This window comes from Fundulus heteroclitus, chromosome 18 (assembly GCF_011125445.2).
Source record: "Fundulus heteroclitus isolate FHET01 chromosome 18, MU-UCD_Fhet_4.1, whole genome shotgun sequence".
NCBI lineage: Eukaryota > Metazoa > Chordata > Actinopteri > Cyprinodontiformes > Fundulidae > Fundulus > Fundulus heteroclitus.
Window position 1 is genome coordinate 23373610 of NC_046378.1, and position 19877 is coordinate 23393486.

General features: G+C 43.8%; 1 protein-coding gene across 1 annotated transcript in view; it reads left to right on the forward strand.

Moving 5' to 3' along the window:
* cux1a (cut-like homeobox 1a) overlaps positions 1-19877 on the forward strand; it is a gene marked incomplete in the record, with an annotated part of 82915 nt that overhangs the window by 45711 nt on the left and 17327 nt on the right. The window contains 11 exon segments of the mRNA XM_036149824.1: positions 4751-4799; positions 7947-8051; positions 9702-9890; positions 10099-10157; positions 11018-11057; positions 11169-11265; positions 12708-13505; positions 15387-15470; positions 17130-17231; positions 17343-17890; positions 19074-19218. Of these exon segments, the coding sequence (XP_036005717.1) occupies positions 4751-4799; positions 7947-8051; positions 9702-9890; positions 10099-10157; positions 11018-11057; positions 11169-11265; positions 12708-13505; positions 15387-15470; positions 17130-17231; positions 17343-17890; positions 19074-19218 (2216 nt within the window).

Sequence of the window (19877 nt, forward strand, 5' to 3'; positions counted from 1 at the left end):
GGAGGACTTTATGTGACATAATCCGACCCCCCTCCTGCACCCCCTCATCTCTTGCTGCGTTTAGGTAATCTGCCTTTTAAAATACACGCTCGCACACACGCCGATGACGCCACCACCAGCATCTAGTTGACGTTGCAGTGCCAGGAGTGTGTGTGTGCGCGCGCGAGATCATCAGCAGGAGGCAGGCCTGGAGATGTAGCGTTTGCCCCCCCCCCCCCTCCTCTCTCCGCGCCGGCGCTGCGAGGGTCTGGCCAGCCACGTTTTAATCGTTTAGTCCTTGTTAAAGATTAATGATTTATTGATTCCCAGCCCCACAGGATGCTTTAAGAGGCCGCGCGCGTGTACAAATTTCTATAAACGTCCCTGTATGTACCGCTCTGGTTAGCCCGCGTTTGCCTAATTATCCAGAATAAAGGGATATTTTGTTTTTGATTCATGTGTCCGTTTCAAGCACCCACAAACATAAAATGGCGCAAGGATCTACTCAGACGCGCAGACACACTCTCTCTTACATCTCGCTCCGTTTTAAGCCTCCCCTGAAATCCCTGAGGTAACACGCTGTGAAAATGCAATGTGGAGAAAGCCGAGGAAAGAAAAGAAATGGAGTGATGAAAGCTGGGGGGCAAAAAAAAAAAAAAACGCAAGCCAGGGGGCTGGAGGCCTCAGCGAGGAAGATGGGATAAGAGTGTGATAGAGAAGGGGAAATGAAAATCTAAATCAGGGGAATATCCTGCTGGCACAGAGGAAGAGAGGGCGATAGATGAGAGGCGGGAGGTGGGGTGGTGGTGGTGAGGGGGGGGGGGGGGGGGGGGTAGATGAAACGGGTAAAAACTGGAAGGGAATGGTTAAGGGGGAAGAATAGAGGCAGGCTGAGGGTGGAAGAGAAAGGCAGCAGTTGAGTGAAGAGCAGGACAGAAGATAAGGGATGAAAAGGCCTGTCTGAGATGGAGGAAGTGCAGTGGGGTCTCTGAGGCTGTGGGTCCGTCTCAGAAGTCCTACACTCGTGTCACTGGGTGCACCCACTGGCTTCCAGGGTACAAAAGAAGGGTCTATACGCCCAGTCTTGTGTTCTGTTTGTAATTTCTAATGCAGCCGTGTACGCGCTCCGTAGCGCCTCCTTGTGGCTGTTGGCCGTAAGCCGTCTGTTTACGTTTTTTATGGTGGAGCCAAACCATTCTCATGTCGCCCTGTTTTATTATTCAGCGTTTGATGAGTTAATTCCCCCCTGGGTGCATTGGCAGGCCAGGGGCAGCTCCTGCCCCGCTCAGCGACTGTTATCAGGATCGGCTGAAAATCCCTTCCCTGTGATCTGCTTTGGCCCTCAGCCTCTAGCTTTGCCTTTATAATTCCCAAATACAGCCAAATCCAAAGGTTATTTAAGAAGACTTTGTGCATCTGTACTTTGATTAAACGATCACATTTGGAGCAGGAGCGCCGCTGTATTTGGGTTGCATTACCACCCATAAACGCTCTCCATTACAAGCTTTTGGAGCTCGCGCGGCTCCCTGACCTCGCGTGTGCGCTGGGGGGGGGGGCTCAGTACTCACACGGGTCCCGCACTGTATAGCTTAAGACTGGGATAAAAGCTGTTGAGGTAGCGTCCCATTATGTTGCCTAAACACACACCAGATCCTTTCAACTATTAAGGGAAGAATACGAGCAGAGAGTGAAAAGCTCTCCCGCCCACATCTGATTCTTTTTTTTTTTTTTTTTTTTTTTTGCTGGATTGCCCGTGGCACAATGTTGACCTAATATCAACTGTGTCTGTTTTGTTAAACGCATTCAAATCGGCGGTACGCAGGCCTATGGGACACGGCGCTGTTTCGCATACTGTGACACACAAATACAAAAGCCGGCGTGGGCTGTTGGGTTCACTATCAAAGGACTGCAGTCAAATCAAAAGGTCCTAATGGAGGCAGCAGTGCACATATGTGCTCACGTCTTTGCTCTCACCGCCGTCACTGTCAGCGTCTTCAATAAGCACGCCTGCATGTAGCGTGCATCTTTGCGCTGCGTTGAACACAGTTTCTCAGCTCTTTATTTCCATTCTCTCTTAGCCTGCGCTTTGGAAACGTATTCCCTCCCTTTGTAATTAAAGTTTTGCCCTGTTTCAACCACAGACTTTTATGTCATTAGGAGCTTGTGAGATAGCCCAGCACAAAGTAGTGCATTATAGGTGGTTGAAGGACATTTCTACACCGTATAGAAAATTCACTAATAAAAATATGAAGTGTGTTCAGCACCCTTTACTCTGGCCCTGTCCCAATACTCGCAGTAAACCCTACGTACTTCTATGAAGTGTGCACCTGGTGGAAGTGCAAAAAAGGGTTCGAGTGCGCAGGTTACAAACGTCTAAAACAGGAGGATTGGGACACGGCGGGTTATGTCATCCTCTGTCATAACCGCGTCGCCGTTTTTCCAATCTTTACTGATAAAAATGATTCAAATGTGGTTATAGCAGAGTAATAGTTAAATATATACCCAAAATAAATATAAAATAACTCAAAAACATGTTGTGTGCCTTTCATTAATAATTGCACCTTCATGTGACCTTCATGCACCTTAATTTTTTGTTACAGAAAATAAGCAAATTCTAATAATAAAATAGACATTTGATATTTTTCATAAGTATTTCTTTGTTGTATTTTTCCCATCTTCATCAACAGCTGCTGTGAGGTTCAAAAAAATTAATAAAAATTAACGTAGCAGACAGCAAGCATAACTGGTGGCTTCAGAAACACCCTTCCAGATAAAACAAAGTCAATAAATAGACATGCAAAACATTACTTGGTGCTTTCAGACACTTTTAAGTGCAAATACATCAAACTAATTCAACAAAGCAGATAGAATAAAATTAGACCGGCCGCTACATTCTATCCCTACTTGCTTTTATTCCTATATTTTAACCATGTAAAGCACTTTGCATTGTCTCTGTACTGAATTTTTCTATATAAATAAATTTGCCTTGCCTTGCCTTACTGTTTAAGGATATTTCAGTTTTATAAGTAAAAATAAATACCGTATTTGTTTTAAGAAACATCAATTGGTGATTAGTCATTAATTTAAGGTGGCTGTATGGTTTTAGGTCAGATATTTTCGCCGTGTAACGCATAACGTCACATGCAGCAATGAATTGTGGGTAATACACTTCACCGAAGCCTGCATCAATGCGAACTTCACTGAAGTGTGGATTGAGGGCGCAAAGGGGGCGGGGCTAATACCACACTATGCACTCACCTTCAGTGGGAACGTGCATTTGAGGGACCTCAAGGGTGGAAGTGCGAGTATTGGGACAGGGCGTCTGAAACCAATGAAGGGGCAAGGGCCCCAAGTGTACGGCAGGAGCCAAAGTCTGTTCCTTGAATCTGGCAAAAAGTTGAATTTGCGAATTTTACGAAGCTGGCTTCCAGCTTAGGGATAAATAGAAATAATATTGAATGATATCGATAACTTTCAAAAAAAAAAATTCAAAGCATATGCTCTTCGTGCCGCCCGGGCCAGTTTATGCTGTTGCTCAATGGCCTATTGTTAGAACACTGAATTCAGACTCAACCCTTTATTCAACCAACTTTTTTTTACCAAAACTGCAAGTTTAAAAAAAAAAAACGAGACAGAAAAGAACGCATGTTTTCTGAACTCTTTGAAGGGGGCGGAGCTTGGTGACGGAGCATTCCCTGGTCTTTGTTTGTGATTGGTTGGGAGGATGTAATGACTGTAGTATAAATCTACATGATAGGCTGGAATGCAAAAGGAAGTAAAGCCATTCTATTGAACGTTTTATTATTCCTTTTTCTTCTATCACACCACATGTCTATCAATATGTAATGTTATTGAATTATCGTCCGGCCCCATTCCTGCTGGGGTCGCAGCAGAAGGGGCCAGAGACGTATAAAAACAAACAAAAAAAAATGCGTTCATAAAAACATGTTCGCACACATGCACGGGGGACTTTAAGGTGCAAAGTACTCAGAAGACAAATGCACGGCGCAGGTTTTTATTTATAGGAAAACTAAACATTATCCCTGCTGTTAATTATTTGCTGTATTCTCAGGCCAGGATAAACCTTAACTGTGGACGCCCTTTGATCCTTTTCTTTTTAGATGATTATAGCTCATTGTTATTGACTGGAATGTTTTTAAACATACCTACGATCATTAAAGATATACGTGCCGTGTGCATTATTTACCGGTTCTCCTCCTATTTGTTTTTTTTGGGGTTTTTTTTAACTTGCATTGCCTTTGGAAAATCTGCCCAGTTTTTCCAGAGTCGATTGAGGTCTATTCTTGCACGGATGTATTCTTGCTGTCTGACCTCTAGCAAGTGAGAGGTGAACCCTGGCCTCCATCCAGACCATTAGTCAGACACAATCACACAGCTTCATAGCAGATTAGTCTGCTGTATTAGGACTTAGAGCTCTATTAATGTAATCCCTCTGTTTTAGTGTGGCCCGGGGTTTAGGGGCTTACATGTGCACACTCGCAAGCATAGGCACACATGTACACTTAAATACATGTATGCACGCACGCATGCAAGCTGTTTGAATAATGGAGTTCACAATCAGTGGATTAAGGTGAAATTTAGACGGGAGCTAAATGGAGGCAGAATTTATGTACAAAATGTTCCTTTGTTTCCGGGAATTTATTTAGTTTTCCTTCCCCCCCCCCCCCCATAAGCTTTTGTTTACTTGTGTGTCTTTAAAGGGCTTTGTCATCATATTTCTCCATAGATTAATCATAACTGTCTCTTTCAGGGCTGACGAGGTTGAGATGGTGATGACAGACTTGGAGAGAGCCAATCAGGTGATTCACTCAGTGTCACGCTGCAGTTTCATTAAATAACGGCCGTTCGCACAGAGAATGTTCAATAAAACAATCGTTTGTTGTTGGGGATTTTTTAACGGCAAAGGATTTCCCAGTGTAAAAAGTATCAAATGCTCCAGAATTTGCTTTCACTTGTTTTCAAATCTAGATAAGTTTGGAGAAACAATGAATGTGAGTAGATATTTGTTTGCAGGTTTTTCTCTTCTTCACAGTGTTCAGCTTTACAGAAATCCTAATTTTATTTATTTATTTATATATATATATATATATATATATATATATATATATATATATATATATATATATATATATAAATGAATGAATATTTCTGGTCTGAACTATTTCAGACCAGAAATATTCATTCATTTATTTATATATATATATATATATATATATATATATATATATATATATAATATATGAATGAATGAATATTTCTGGTCTGAACTATTTCAGACCAGAAATATTCATTCATTTATTTATATATATATATATATATATATATATATATATATATATATATATATATATATATATATATATATATATATATATATATATATATATATATATATAAATGAATGAATATTTCTGGTCTGAAATAGTTCAGACTAGAACATTTGTACTAGTCTTGTTCTAAAACATTAGAACAACAAAAAATAGAAGATGATGCATAAAGAGTCGTCCTTTGTGCTACAGCTAGTTCAATCTCTCATCATGGAGTGATGCGTCTCTGTCTGTAATGAACTAATCTATAGTGTAAAATGTTGGCAGCTTAAAGCAGCTCCCAGCATCGCTGTCATGATTCCTGGGCTGAAAATTTCTCTGAATCAAAACGGGGCCACGTTAAGCTGACTAGATCATTAAACCGTTGTCATAATAATAATGGCTCTTATCTTTAGATAATAAAATAAGAAAACTGTATTTACAGCTAGGGGTTCAGGATATTGGAAACCTCGCCTCAGCAAAATGGGCCCAGAACGTTGTGACGTCGAGATGAGTTTGGAAACATTTTTCACACCAGAACAAGCTCCGTGTCTCAAGTTAACGAGGCTGAGAAAGTCTACGCGCACTACAAAGCACTCAGGATTATATTATTTTGGGACAATATAAGGAAATTACTACCACAGCAAAACAGGCCTGATCCAGTTTTCTTGAGTTATTAAAACCACTATAAAGCTATAAATCATCTCTTAAGGAAAATATTTAAAATTAACCTCAAGCATGGATTTGGGGACATAGGAACATATAAAAGTATTTTTTTTCTATATGTTTTTAGGAAGGAAAAGGACGTATGGGTAATTATGACACTAGCTTTTAGCATTTTTCAAGATTAGACGAGTAAGGAAAAATAGGATAAAACTGAGCAGGGAAACACATTTGTTCTCTTTGTCCCTTTTCCAGCTAGATTATGAGATCTACAACTAACCCCCAGTTTCATTAAGAAGCATTCTCTGCATAGCATTTAGCTTTTTAAATAACTGAACGCCCTCCGACATGCATGTTCACTGAGCTTCATGTCTAGAACGGGCGGCTGTCGTGGGTTTTGTGCACGGCCTTGTTGATCCTAGCCCCCCAAACACTGAGAAATCACACTAAACAGGTTCTTTTTGTAATTTAAAAGTGTATGTTTGGGAAAGTCTGTATTTCAGAATGGAAAAAAACCTTGAACCAAACGTCTGTTGTCTGTGTAAACCTTACAACAGAAAAGTGAACTGGTGTGGAAATAAAATAAAATAAAAACCATTGAGACGGAGGGATTTCTTCATTGTGTGCACACAGGGCTGTTGCTGTTTTGACCTGACCCCCACCCCTTGTCGTCTCGCTGCAGAAAATACTCACCTGAGCACCGGCTGTTTATTAATCTATGCCTGAAAATAGTCCCGAACAAGCACGCCATTTATTCTACTTTGAGCAGCACTAATGTCCAGCTGTTTTTCAGGAATTATTAAGCTCTTTCTAAAAATGCACCGTGTATTTTTGACTATTTTATACCCAGGAGGAAAAGCTGTGCTCCTTTTTTCTCTCTCTTTTCAGACGGCCAGGTTTTTCTCTTTGAGTAAGATAAACAGACATCGTTACTCATAATCGCTTACCAGTTAAAAATATATATATATATATACATATAAAAATTAAAATGTATTTAAAACACAAATCCTTAAATATCAGAGTTTAGCTTGCTGTGGGTTTTGCGTGCGAGGTGCACACCTACTGACCTCCTCCAGCTGAACCCAGGCTCCCAGCACACCCTCTGCCCTGGTGTGGTTAATATCCCTTTGCGATCTGTTAATGTCATTGTTGTTAACTTTCATTGTTAGGCCAAGAGTATGATTTTGGTTAAAGGGCCAGCACAGGCATGTAATGTTAATATTAGCCCAAAGGTTAACGCTCCGACTATAATGCCACTCAGACACACACACACACACACACACACACTCGCACTGTTCACACTTTTGATTTGAGGTTTACTGAGGGTGACAGCGTGGCCTGCAGCTCAGTCAGACTTTTTAGAAGCTTTTACAAGAAGAAAATGGAAAACAGGACTTTTTTTTTTTTTTTTCTGTCTGGACTAGCACTTTAAACTCCCACCCAGTCAATAACAGCTCTCAAGATGGTTGCAATTAGGAACGCTGTGAAATCGGCTCCCTGTAACTCCTAATGATGGCAAGTTGGCCCGTGCAGCAGATGATTCCAGACTAGATCATGGCCATGTGGTGAGAAGTCTGTGGTCAAGCTTATTATTTCTGTTCTTGGGGGAAATAAATTGTGATTTATTAGGGAAATCTCAATTCCCTTATTATTTTACATTCTAAATATTCCCCGTATTGAACAGTTGTTTGGGCTGTAAATGGGGGTGGGGTGGGGCGCTTCCTTTGTACACAAACGCTTCACAGCATGATGGCGGATTGTGTAATGGAAAAGCTTTATGCCTCAACTTTATTACCTTTTGGCACGACACTGATGCGCTGTAAGGGATTCGGTTTTCTGCGCAGCAAAGTTAACATCCTTTGCTTTTATCAATAACCGTAAAAGACACTGAGAGTATGCATTGAAGTTGGGGCTGATCAGGTGAATTTGATAATCATCTATGCAGAATGTGCAGTTTACGTTTCTGTCTCTTTGCAGCGAGCAGAGGCAGCTGAGAGGGAGGCGGAGGTGCTCAGACAGCAGCTGTCCTCCACTAACCAAGCCCAGCAGCCCAGCAGTCCCACCAAGGCCGACCCCGACTCGGTAACCCACTTCACTTGCTTCACTGGTTGGTTGGTTGGTTGGTTAAAGAGCTGCATCAACAAATGGTCGATGCAGTGGGAACACCGGCGACGGTGTTCAGAGCCAACAGGATTCCTGCAGGGTTGCGAGACGCATGGAAAGCTGCTGAATTTGCTTTAAACATTTTTATTTATTTTGTTAAGCCTGGAGCCTGGAAAACTTTGCATTCAAAAATATTTGAACAGTATAACTAAGTAGGGAAAATTGTTTCCAGACTGTTTATTCTATGTTCTCTTTTCATATATATATATATATATATATATATATATATATATATATATATATATATATATATATATATATATATATATATATATATATATATATAATATCTCACAAATCTTTTTAATAAAAGTGAATTTGTTTTCTGTCTTTATATAGAATAGATGCATAATGGTTGTAGTTTGGTTGGTTTAGTAATGAGCGTTTTCATTTTTGTTAAGATTTTTATTAAATTTTTTCCCCAGTATGATCATGGTTTTTAAGTTCCTGGCTGATGATCATTCCTAAATCATTTGCCGTAGTATTGGCTTTATTACATTAACCCACTACCTCAGGCTTTATTATTGCACAATAACAATTACGCAATTTGTCACTAAAAATAAGCTCACGATGTCGTCAGAATAAAATAATCACGAAACTTGGAAGGATGTTTTCTCGACGGCTAAGAAGACATCAAATCATTCATGTGAGGAAAATCAAGCTTCAGATTTCAGTACCTCGAGATGAGACTGCAAACCAATTACAACAAACCGGAGGCAGATATTATCTTAAGATAACGAGATAATGAAACTTTTATTACAGCAAAATAGCCATAGATGTCCTTATGTTGAAGTCACGTATTTAAATGATCACCAAGTAATAAATATCTCATGTAAAGTTACAGTCATCACAACAAAATCAGCCACAGATTTCCTCATGTCGAGGTAATGAAACTTTTACCACTGGAAAAACGAGTTTTAGGTCTCATGCTGGGTTAGGAAAATAATCGTTTTGGTGTGATTAAATACTCGGTCTAGAGATCTCATCTCAGATTACTTAACAAGAATCACTCCAAAACAAGCCCGGGCTGTAAATGTATTCGTCAATTAACATCAGGATAGAAGCTTGAGCAAGACGTATCCACACACGTCGATAAAAATCAAACGCTGGGCATGCCGTTGGTGTTTTGCATGACTGAATGATTTTAATTAACCGAATTAATGCTTCAAATGCACTGATAATAAGTGACGAAGATGGAGGAGGGATAGCAAGTCCGTCGGTAGAAGGATGCTGAGGCTGGAGGCCTGGAGGAGGACCAGAGAGGAGACTTGTGGGTGGGCTGAAAGAGGACATGAGGGTAGTTGGTGTGAGAGAAGATGGGTTTGATGGAGACGGATGACCTGCTGTTGGAACGTCTGAACGGGAAAAGCCAATTATGAAACCTTAAAAGTGCAGCAGCCGTGTGTTTTTTAGATGAATATAACTCACTACGTCCTGGATTGCTTTGGTTTATTAAGTTGACAAATAACTTTATTTATAATGAAGTGTCATTATAGACACTTTTTTTTTTTTTTTTTAGATTTTAAAAAGCTGGGTAAGTAACATTTTTTTTGCTCATCCGGCCTGTAGGAGCAGGCGCCAGAGGTGGCATTGCATTCAAATCTGGAGGCGGAGCTCAGGGCCAAAGAAAGGGAGACCGCCCAGCTGGTGGAGGATGTCCAGAGACTGCAGGCCAGCCTTACCAAACTCCGTGAGACCACCAGCTCCCAGATCTCCCAGCTGGAGCAGCAGCTTAGCAGCAAGTCTGCCGTTCTCAAGGTACCAACAGACCCCCCCCCCTTATCTGGGATTTCTGCTCAGCCGCTCGAGCCATGAATCTTTTAGGGCGCTCGTCCCGTTTTCCGCTCGGCGTTGTAATTACGTCTGTATCTACAATCGTGTTTGTCTTTGTTTTTTGCATCCAGACTTGACCCACTGGAACGTGTCCATGAAATATTCACTTTTCCCCTCCGTTTGTAATCCGCAGGAACTGGAGGAGAAACTGGAAAGGCAAGCGGACTACGAGGAGGTGAAGAAAGAGCTAAGGTGGGGTCCAAATACAGGAGCATCGACATTATTCCCTACGGTTACGGTTAGGGCTGAACGATTTTGCAAAATAATCTAATTGCGATTTTTTTTCTTTTCTTAATATTGCGATTTTTTTTTTCCAGTTTAATTTGTCATGTGTTTTAAAATATATACAAACAACAAATCAATTTGTTTCCTCGCCAAGTGGATTAGTTGCTAAAAGACCCACAGCATCTGAACTCGGAGCAGAAATGATTGCGTTCTGCCTACAATATATTTCAACCAAAATTGCAATTTTGACTTTTCTCCGCATTAACCACAAGCAACAAAAATGTTCTCTAAAAAAAGATGTTTGTAAAGGACTATTTAAAACAAGAACTTTTAATGTTTCTATTAATCAGAATATTATTCAAGAGAACAGCTTTTAATTGATTTGGACACCAATCCTTGTTGGATATAGAGTGTAACCAGTTAATGTATTAAACTAATTGACCAGAACTTAATGCTATGTATGATTATATAATCTCTAAAACAAGTAATAAAATTAGATCATCTCACTGCTGCAACTCTCTTCCCTTCCATGTGGAAGCAAACCCACTTTAAACATTTTACTGACACCTAATGGGCGTGTCTAATTCACTAATTGTTACATAGCCAAAAATTGCATACCTGCTATTTGGAAATTGCGTTTTTTTTTAATTGCAATTACATTGAAAATGCGATTAATTGTGCAGCCCTAGTTACGGTCTCTACCCGTGTGAAAACCAGAGGCGTGTCCTCGTCCTAGGCGTAGATACCTGTAGGATGCAAACTAGGAGGACTGTGTGAGCAGGCATTGTGTTTCAGTGGGCTGAACGTCTGTTCTTTGATCCCCTCAGTATCCTCAAGACCATGGAGTTCGGAACCGACTCGGCGCAGGTAAAAACACACTGAAGGGATGAACTGCGGAAGTAACGCACATCTAGGGTAAGATATTGACGGGAGACGCTAATCGACCCTTCCTTCATTCCCGCCGTTCCTCTTCGTCAGGACTCCTCCAAACCTCTAGAGGTGCTGCTGCTGGAGAAGAACCGGACTCTTCAGTCGGAGAGCGCTGCTCTGCGCATCGCCAACACCGAGCTGAGCGGTAAGTTGGCGTCGACGGGAAGCTGCCGTGTGGGGAATTCGTCCCAAAACCTTTGAGCTTAGCTTCAGGTGAGGCAGGAATGGAGAGCGAGATGGATGCACATGCACAGTGGCATCAAAATCTAACAATTTCCAAGGTATAAAGGTAAAAAAAAATCTGTTTAATAAGGTGAAAGATTATATTTTTTATCCATGGCTCTAACTGTGCTCTGACCTAAACATCCAAAACACAAAAAGAAGTGAAAGGCAATCATAAAAAAAAAAACAGAAAAACTGCTGCGTTTTGTGGGATTATTCCCTCACCAAACCTTTATCTGGGGTAGTGAGACTTTTGATGCCACTTCATGTTCGCACGCAGGTTCTTTTTCTCTGAGAATACTTAAATATTTCATCCTTAATTGAATTATTGAAACGTCGCCACCGCCATCCACAGATTTATTGGTTTAGAAAGGAGAAACGGGTCGTGGTCCAAAGATGTTGCTTTTGTCTCACATTTTACAGAGAAGCATGTGTCGTTGTTGTTGTTCTTTTTTAAATACACCAGCAGGAGGTTCAGCCTGAAAGGTAAAAAAAAAATAAAAAGCACTAACGTTGTACAATGAAAGAAATGAGGACACCATCCGCTGTTCCTTACATCAGGGCTCCTCTGCCCTCTGCAAACTGTGTTTATGGGTTTGAAATGTCATTGCTTTAGGCTTGAATAGTTGAATAGCTTAGAATTGATTAACATTCACAGTGAGAGGAGCTTACTGTCTTGTTTGATCATGTTAAGTCTCTATGCTTATGCATTAAAATGATTCTCCCAAGCACTCATCAAGATGGATTCCAGCCGTTAAGGCTGGGGAAATGTAGTTTATGTCTGTATGTTCTGGTTAATGTAAAAAATATATATATTTCTGTCAGTATAAGAAAAAAAGTGACGGCTCAGCAGAGCTGGAAAACTTGAATGCATGTTTTTTTTTTCTTTGACCAAAGTCTATGCTCTCTATGTACCTGCCGTGCTTTTAATGAACTAAAAGACTCTGATGCAGCGTCTGCAGTGGAATACGAGGAGCGTCGAAGAGGACTCGCCTTTTTTTTTGTTTTGTTTTTTTAATAAACTCTTTTCAGCTACCTCTGCTTTGTCTGGGAGAGAAAGTGAGCCTGAGCCGTGGGCCAGGCTAAATCTGCCCGTGTGGCACGGTGACAACTGTTCTGTTTGTCCTGTTTTTCTTCCAGGCTGTGGCTTACAAGAAAGGTTAAAATCACAAATGCATGGGCACTTTTGTCTGGGGGGGATTGGCAAAAAAGGAAAAAACACAAAGTTCACTCATTTTTTAAAAAACTTGACAAGATAACTTTCAACTTTTTTTTTTTTTTTTTTTTTTGCTCTCTCTCATTTTGGAACCCCCCTTTTTTGTTGACTCCCCCATAATGCATTGTGTGTTTTGACCTTTCTTGTAGGGTCAGCCGGCCGAAGAGGGACAGAAGAGTCCACAGCAAAGGAGGACGCCGAGCCCTCTTCCTCGCCACCTCCTCCGCCTCCCTCTCTCGCCTCCTCCTCCTCCTCCTCCTCTCAGCACCCCTTATCCCGCACTCACATAGAGCCCCTGAACACTGCCACCACCAGCAGCGACACGCAGCCCTTCACTCCCACGGGCATCGGACAGGAGCTCTACTCGCCCATGTTCCCCCTGGTCGGCAGCAAGATGGCTCTGAACTCGCTCATTCAGCGGCAGCTCCTCCAAACGTTCTACTCCAAAGCGCTGCAGGACTCCTCGGGCATCCACAGCGGGGCGCTGCTGTTCACGCCGTTCACGCCGGCCCTCAGCTCCATCCCCACGTCCACGCCGGGCTCGGGGTCCGCCGCCGTCCCGCTGGCGGCCAGCAGCCCGCAGCCGCCGCCGGCCAGCCCCGACATGGCGCCGGTCAACGGCAGCAGCACGGCGGGCAGCGCGCCCTCGCCGTCGCCCAGCCACTCGGACGCCGCCGCGGGCAGCGTGCTGGACGGCGAGGACATGGACACGGCGGAGATCGCCCGGCAGGTCAAGGAGCAGCTGATCAAGCACAACATAGGCCAGCGGGTGTTCGGCCACTACGTGCTGGGACTGTCTCAGGGCTCGGTCAGCGAGATCCTGGCCCGGCCCAAGCCCTGGAACAAGCTGACCATCCGGGGGAAGGAGCCCTTCCACAAGATGAGGCAGTTCCTCGCCGACGAGCAGAACATCCTGGCGCTGCGGAGCATTCAGGGACGACAGAGAGGTTAGTGTGTGTGTGTGCTGTTGTCTGTACCTCCGTGTGTGTGTGTGTGTGTGTGTGTGTGTGTCCACGGCCCTGCACAGAGCTATCGATTAGCTTGTCAATACAGACTACCTTTTTTTTTTTTTTCTCCTTTTCCTTTCTCTCTCCCGCCTCCTGTTCTGTCCCACACCTGTGCGCACTGAATGACTTCCTGGTCACACACCGATCCCAAGAGCCTCTCCCGGCTATTGCGATCGATACCGAAACCTTTCAGACATCAATAGTATTGATCGGCGGGGGACCAGGAGGAAGGCAAAGGGGTACTGTTAACTGCGGGTGGATTCGATTAGCCGGGGCCTGCTTTTCTTAACGCATCAGGACATTTCTGATTGAAAAGAGGGGGGGAGGGGGGGGAGGTGGAACAAAAGTATTATAAAATTAACCTGCGCTTTGTCCGCATCTGCTTTCAACAACGCGAGCTAGGCCGAGCACGAGTCTGGTTCTGCTGCGGTTTTTAATATTCTCACTGAGCAGACGTGGGACTGCCGCTCCGGCCACAGGTGGTGACGATCGATGCGTTTACAGGTGCTTCTCAATTAACATAAATACACCGAAAAGCTGCTTTTATTTCAGCAGTTCAATTCAAAAAGGCAATGGGAAATGATTCAAGCGATTCTTTTCTGTCAATTTACATGATCGTGGCTCACAGCTAACAAAAACCCACAATTCAGACTTAATGAAAATGGAAATTTATAAAATAGAACTATAAAAAAAATGGAGAAAGGAAATCACCATTTTGACAAAGCTTCTCAGCAAAAGGAAATGTGAAGTGGTCTGAAATGTCCTGGTGGAAGGCTTCACAGACCAACATGGCTGACTGAGGAAACTTCACACTAGAGCTTTACTAGTGTCTCTCCAGGCTTCCCTCGGTCTCTGGCAACTTAATTTCCAAACGACAGGCAAAATTTAACACTTTTTTTTTCTTCCACATTCTTGTATTACATTGCCCACACAGCCAGCTTCTATAGCAGTGACCTTTAGCGGCTTACATCCCTGTTGCAGGACGTACGTGGCTGTCAGAGTTTAAGCCGAACGTTGCTAAATACTGCAATGACAATATTGGTTTTAATTGAGCCGCATCACAAAGATTTAGATTGTAAGATCTCCATCATCCGTGGACGGCAGAAGTCCATCACTGCAAAAACTGAACTAAAAATAAGTAAAATTTTCTTAAAATGAGTGTATCTGTCCTTGATTTGAGCAGGTAAATAAGATGATCTGCCATTGGAATAAGACTTTTGCACTTAAAATAGGAACAACATCTTATTTCAGGTGCAGGATGTATAATTATCTTATTTTAGGAGTCAAAATACTCATTCCATTGGCAAATGATATAATTCACCTGCTCAAGTCAAGGACAAAAACCCAAATTTTAAGAACATTTTACCTATTTTAAGGTCTGTTTTTGCAGTGTTCCAAGTGGCCGAATACCTTATGGGAAAGCAGAACTTCAATGCATGGCACTTGAAATATCATAGCTTACCTAAAATTGCATCCAAACAGCTGTTTGGTATATAATTTGGTATGTATTGATATTGTGATGATGATTTGTAATTGCCGATATCATGCAGATCAATTGAAAATAGCCTGATATTGGTCTCATGTAATATTATATTGCTGAGAAACTGATACCTTTTTTTTTATTAGCTGTAAGCCATAATCAAAAAGGGAACCGACCTGAATTTTCCTAAACAACTTTCCAGCGTTATCATAAAGAATGGAGGCGCACCGTTTATGGGCAACGGAGCGACGCGCCGGACACTGTGCGGCCGTCTAGCTGTGAGAAGAAGAAGCAAACGCAACAGTGCTGTAACGTAGTGTGTGGTGTATTGTTTTTAACAGAGGGCTCAGGCCAGCCCCAGCTTAGCCGAGTGTTTCAGGACGCTCCGAAGCGGAGAACCCACTCCGATACACCTTCACACGCAGGTCTGTCCCGTCCACACGCAGCCATTCTGGCACGTTGTGTCTGTGTGGCATGTTTGTGTTGGGGTGGCACTGTGTCGACGGCGTGTGTGTGTGTGTGCGTGTGTGTATTAATTGTGGGCGGGCGCACAGATATAAATGTGCCTTCAAGGTGACCACACAGTTCCAGTGACTTGCGTCAAAGGGGGAAAAAAAAAGCAGCATGTGTATTTGGGCTTTTTATTGGGAGCTGTTATTCTGTGGCGAGCATTTATTTGACCGAGTGTGCATGCGTGCGCGCCCCCAGGCTGGAAAGGAAGGGCGGTCCCTCCAGCGCCGCCCCCCTGTGTAGCTCAGTGGTTCTTTGTGCTGTGAAATTCAGGCCGCCTGTCGATTAAATGAAAATATCATCAAAAAGTTCCTTTTTTGTTTCAGTGATCTAACCAAAAAGCTGAAACTCACCCGTAGATTTCACTTTATTTCAAGCCTTTGTTCGCTTTGGTTTTGGCTTACAGCTGATGGAAACTCAGATGATTTATGAACGTCGGATTTTAATACAGAGATGTTATGTTGTGGCCCACGATCCTGGAGAGGATGCCCTCCTGTCCGGGGTAAAGAGAGTAAACCACGGCTAAAGCTGGCCCATCAGAGAGCGCTGTGTCCGAGCAGGTGGAAAGTTCGCTGGCAGGAAAAAGTACGGGAGGGGATAAAGTATACAGCTCTACAGCTGCTCTGTTCCTGGGGTCACGCCGCGCCTGAACTCAGGAACAACCCTAAAGTGAACCAAGCAGAAAAAGATCTGGACGAATTAATAGAAATTCTGGATTTCGTTTCCGTTCGCTGTGTCTTCATCGAGCCAGCACAACCGTCTGCCGTGAAGTCTTAGACCGCCTCACGTTTCCCTCCGCTGCTCACACATCCAGCGCCATCCCCTCCTGTCATGACCGTGGTACCGCTCTGCCGGACTGGACTGCATGTAAATTATACAAAAGGAGCCCTCACTGCAAAAAAGGGAACTCAAAGTAGAATTTTCTTGAAATTTGTGCATTTTTCCTTGATTTCAGCAGGTAAATAAGACTATTTGCCAATGGAATAAGATTTTTGCACTTAAAATAAGGACAACTCATCTCCATCATCTTATTTCAAGTGCAGGATGTCTAATTATCTTATTTTATGGGTAAAAATACTCATTCTATTGGCAAATGGTCTCATTTAGCTGCTCAAATCAAGGAAAAATATACTAATTTCAAGAAAATTCTACTTCTATTTCCCTTTTTGCAGTGACAGTGTGGATCTCACGTGCTCTGTAGCACATGGACATTCCTGTATTAGGAAAAAAAAATTTAATTGGCTCCATGTAATATTTCTGCTTTCCTAAGAAACTGAAACTTGGGTTTTTGTTCGTCATAGACCACGGTCTCAAAAATTAACCGTGTTGGCGACGCGTCATTCTGATTTTTGTAAATCTGTATAATATAAGCTTGGCGTTTGGAACCGAGCCGCTGAGAGAAGTCAACTTTTTGATGATATTCTCAGCTACAGAGAAGCATCTGTGGAGAACATTTCACGTCCCCGTCGGCTTCATCCTGTTCATTATGCTCCGCCGGCCGTCCCTCCTATTTTATTCTTAACACAGCTGCTTGTCTCTTCCTGCTCCCTCGTCCGTCCCCCCCCCCCTCCCAGGTAACATCACGGCTCGCGTCCGCACCCCGGAGGCAGGCTCGGATGAAGCCATCAAGTCCATCCTGGAACAGGCCAAGAGAGAGCTGCAGGTGCAGAAAGCCGGTGAGTTGGGGGTTCAATTTCCCCCCCGCCTGCGAGGCAGCCGGAGCGTTAAAGACGGACGCTGTCGGCCGCGTCTCTCCTGATGACCCCGTTTCCTCTGCTTTTTAATAGACCTGTCCCACGCTCAGCCGTCTTACACTGGACTAAAAGGAGGGGGCGGCGGCGGTATAGGAGGCGGCGGGGGCGGCGGCTCAGACGAAGCCATCCGCTCCATCTTGGAGCAGGCGCGCAGGGAGATGGAGGCTCAGCAGGCTGCGCTGGAGCCCATCCTCAAAGCTTCGTCCTCCTCCTCCTCCTCTCTGTCTCAGAGGGACATCCTGGGCTCTTCCCTCACCGCCCCGCTCCCGCCCTACAACCCCCTGGCGCTCTCCCTCAAGAAGCCGCCCAGCTCCCACTTGTCCTCGCCGCCGTCCCCGTCTCCCATCCTGGACTTCAGCTCCGGCGGGAAGAGAGAGGGCCGAGCTTCCTCAGGTATCGACATGTCGGCCGACGGCGCGTTCCGCCTGGGCCGCGCCGCCGAGGGCTCCTCCCGGCCCGGGAGCGCCGCGGCGGGGGGCTACTGGCGGGAGCAGTGGTGGAGCAACATGCACTCGGACCACCGGAGGAGCGTGTCCGGCCCGGCGGGGGAGGAGAACCACAACCAGGAGGACTCCAAAGAGGTGAGGGAGAGCAAGGCAGAGGAAGCCGGTTCATTTTGTCATCGCTCCTTCTGGTCTGAAGTGGGTTTAGAAAACATCTGGGAAGTTTGGGCTAAAAGACATACAGATGTTTTTTGACTCGTCTTCCTATGGAGTCTCTATTTGTCCATTTGTCTTTCATCCCCTCATCTTTTATCTTGTCATTAGGATTCATCCCCCTATCCGTCTCACCGTCCATCCTTTTATCCATATATCTGCCCATCAATTGATGTGTCCCTCTGTCCATCAATTTGTTTATCCATCCGTTTTAGGCTCTATCCATCAGCGCATCTATCTATCTGTCTTTTTATCCATTTCTCCATTTCCGTCTGTTTATCCTTCTTTCATCCCTCTATCCACACTGCAAAAAGGGAACTCAAAGTGGGTAAAATCCTCTCGAAATTAGCGTATTTTTCATTGATTTGAGCTGGTAAATCAGATTATTTGCCAATGGAATAAGATTTTTGCACTTGAAATAAGAACAATTCATCTCCATCACCTTATTCCAAGTGCAGGATGTCTGATTATCTTATTTTAGGGGTAGAAATTCTCATTCCATTGGCAAATAGTCTTATTTAGCTGCTGAAATCAAGGAAATATATACTAATTTTAAGAGCATTTTACTTACTTTTAGTTCCCTTTTCGCAGTGCATCTACGTCCACCTGCACTGCAAAAACAGATATAAAAATAAGTAAAATGTTCTTAAAGTTAGTGTATTTGTCCTTGATTTGAGCAGGTAAATAAGATTATTTGCCAATGGAATAAGTATTTTGACCCCTAATATAAGATAATTAGACATCCTGCACTTGAAATAAGGTGATGGAGATGAGTTGCTCCTATTTTAAATGCAAAAATCTTATTCCATTGGCAAATTACCTTATTTACCTGCTCAAATCAAGGACAAATGCATTAATTCTAATAACATTTTGCTTATTTTAAGTTCCGTTTTTGCAGTGTGTCTATAACTCATCCATCTGTTCATCTATGAAGCTTTTGACCCAACCATCATCCATCCATCCATCCATTCCTCTATCGATCTGCCCTTTCAGAGGTTTCCAGCCATCCCTCCTCCTTGGGTTAAGGTTTTTTTTTCTCCCCCCAGGTTCCGCGTTCAGAGCCTGATCCCCCCCCTCTTTATTCACAGTCTTGTTCTGTCTGTTCCAGGCGATACTGAGCGACGGCTTGAGTCGGCACAAGCCCTGGAACAAGTTGAACCAGAGGAGCAGAGAGCCGTCCTACCTCCGTATGCAAACGTGGCTCAACGGCGACCAGGGGCAAAACGCCCACATGCAGCAAACCCAGAACCAAGGTGAGCCCTTCGCATCCGCGCTCATCTTCCTCATCCAGCGTCTCGCCGCCACGCTGATCAGAGCTGGTGGCTAGTTGTTACTGTCAGCCTGTCACTCACCCAACCCGCTACCCTCCTCCTCCTCCTCCTGGCTTCCCTCCTACCCAGCCCCCCTTCCTTCTCCCACCACCACCACCACCCCCTCCATCCCCAGTTCTGTGGCAGTGTCAGCCAGCAAGCTGCTGGTTTGTCATGTCATAGACAAGTTAGTGTTGCAGCGCCAGATGGCAGCTCTGTGTGTGTGTGTGTGTGTGTGTGTGTGTGTGTGTGTGTGTGTGTGCGCGCCTCCTTTCCTCTCTGGGGGTGTAAACAGCAGCTAATGTACACTGACAGCTCCTCATGACTGCTCTCTTCCAGCCTGCTGAGCGGCACAGCAGTACTACACAGGCACAGACAGGGAGATGAAGGAATGAGAGGAGGAAGCCAAAAAAAAAAAAAAAAGGCTTCAAACCGAAAACTTAAGCACCTTTTTTGCTTTTTTAACGGGCGTTAAATCAGTTGATGTGATTTGACCGCGGTCCCTCCTGATCTCTGCAGGGGGGGAGGAGACGAAGCTCTTGTTTTGCCCCCACGTAATGCGACATGTCACCTAAACTGTACGATCTTTGTCGCCCTGTCTG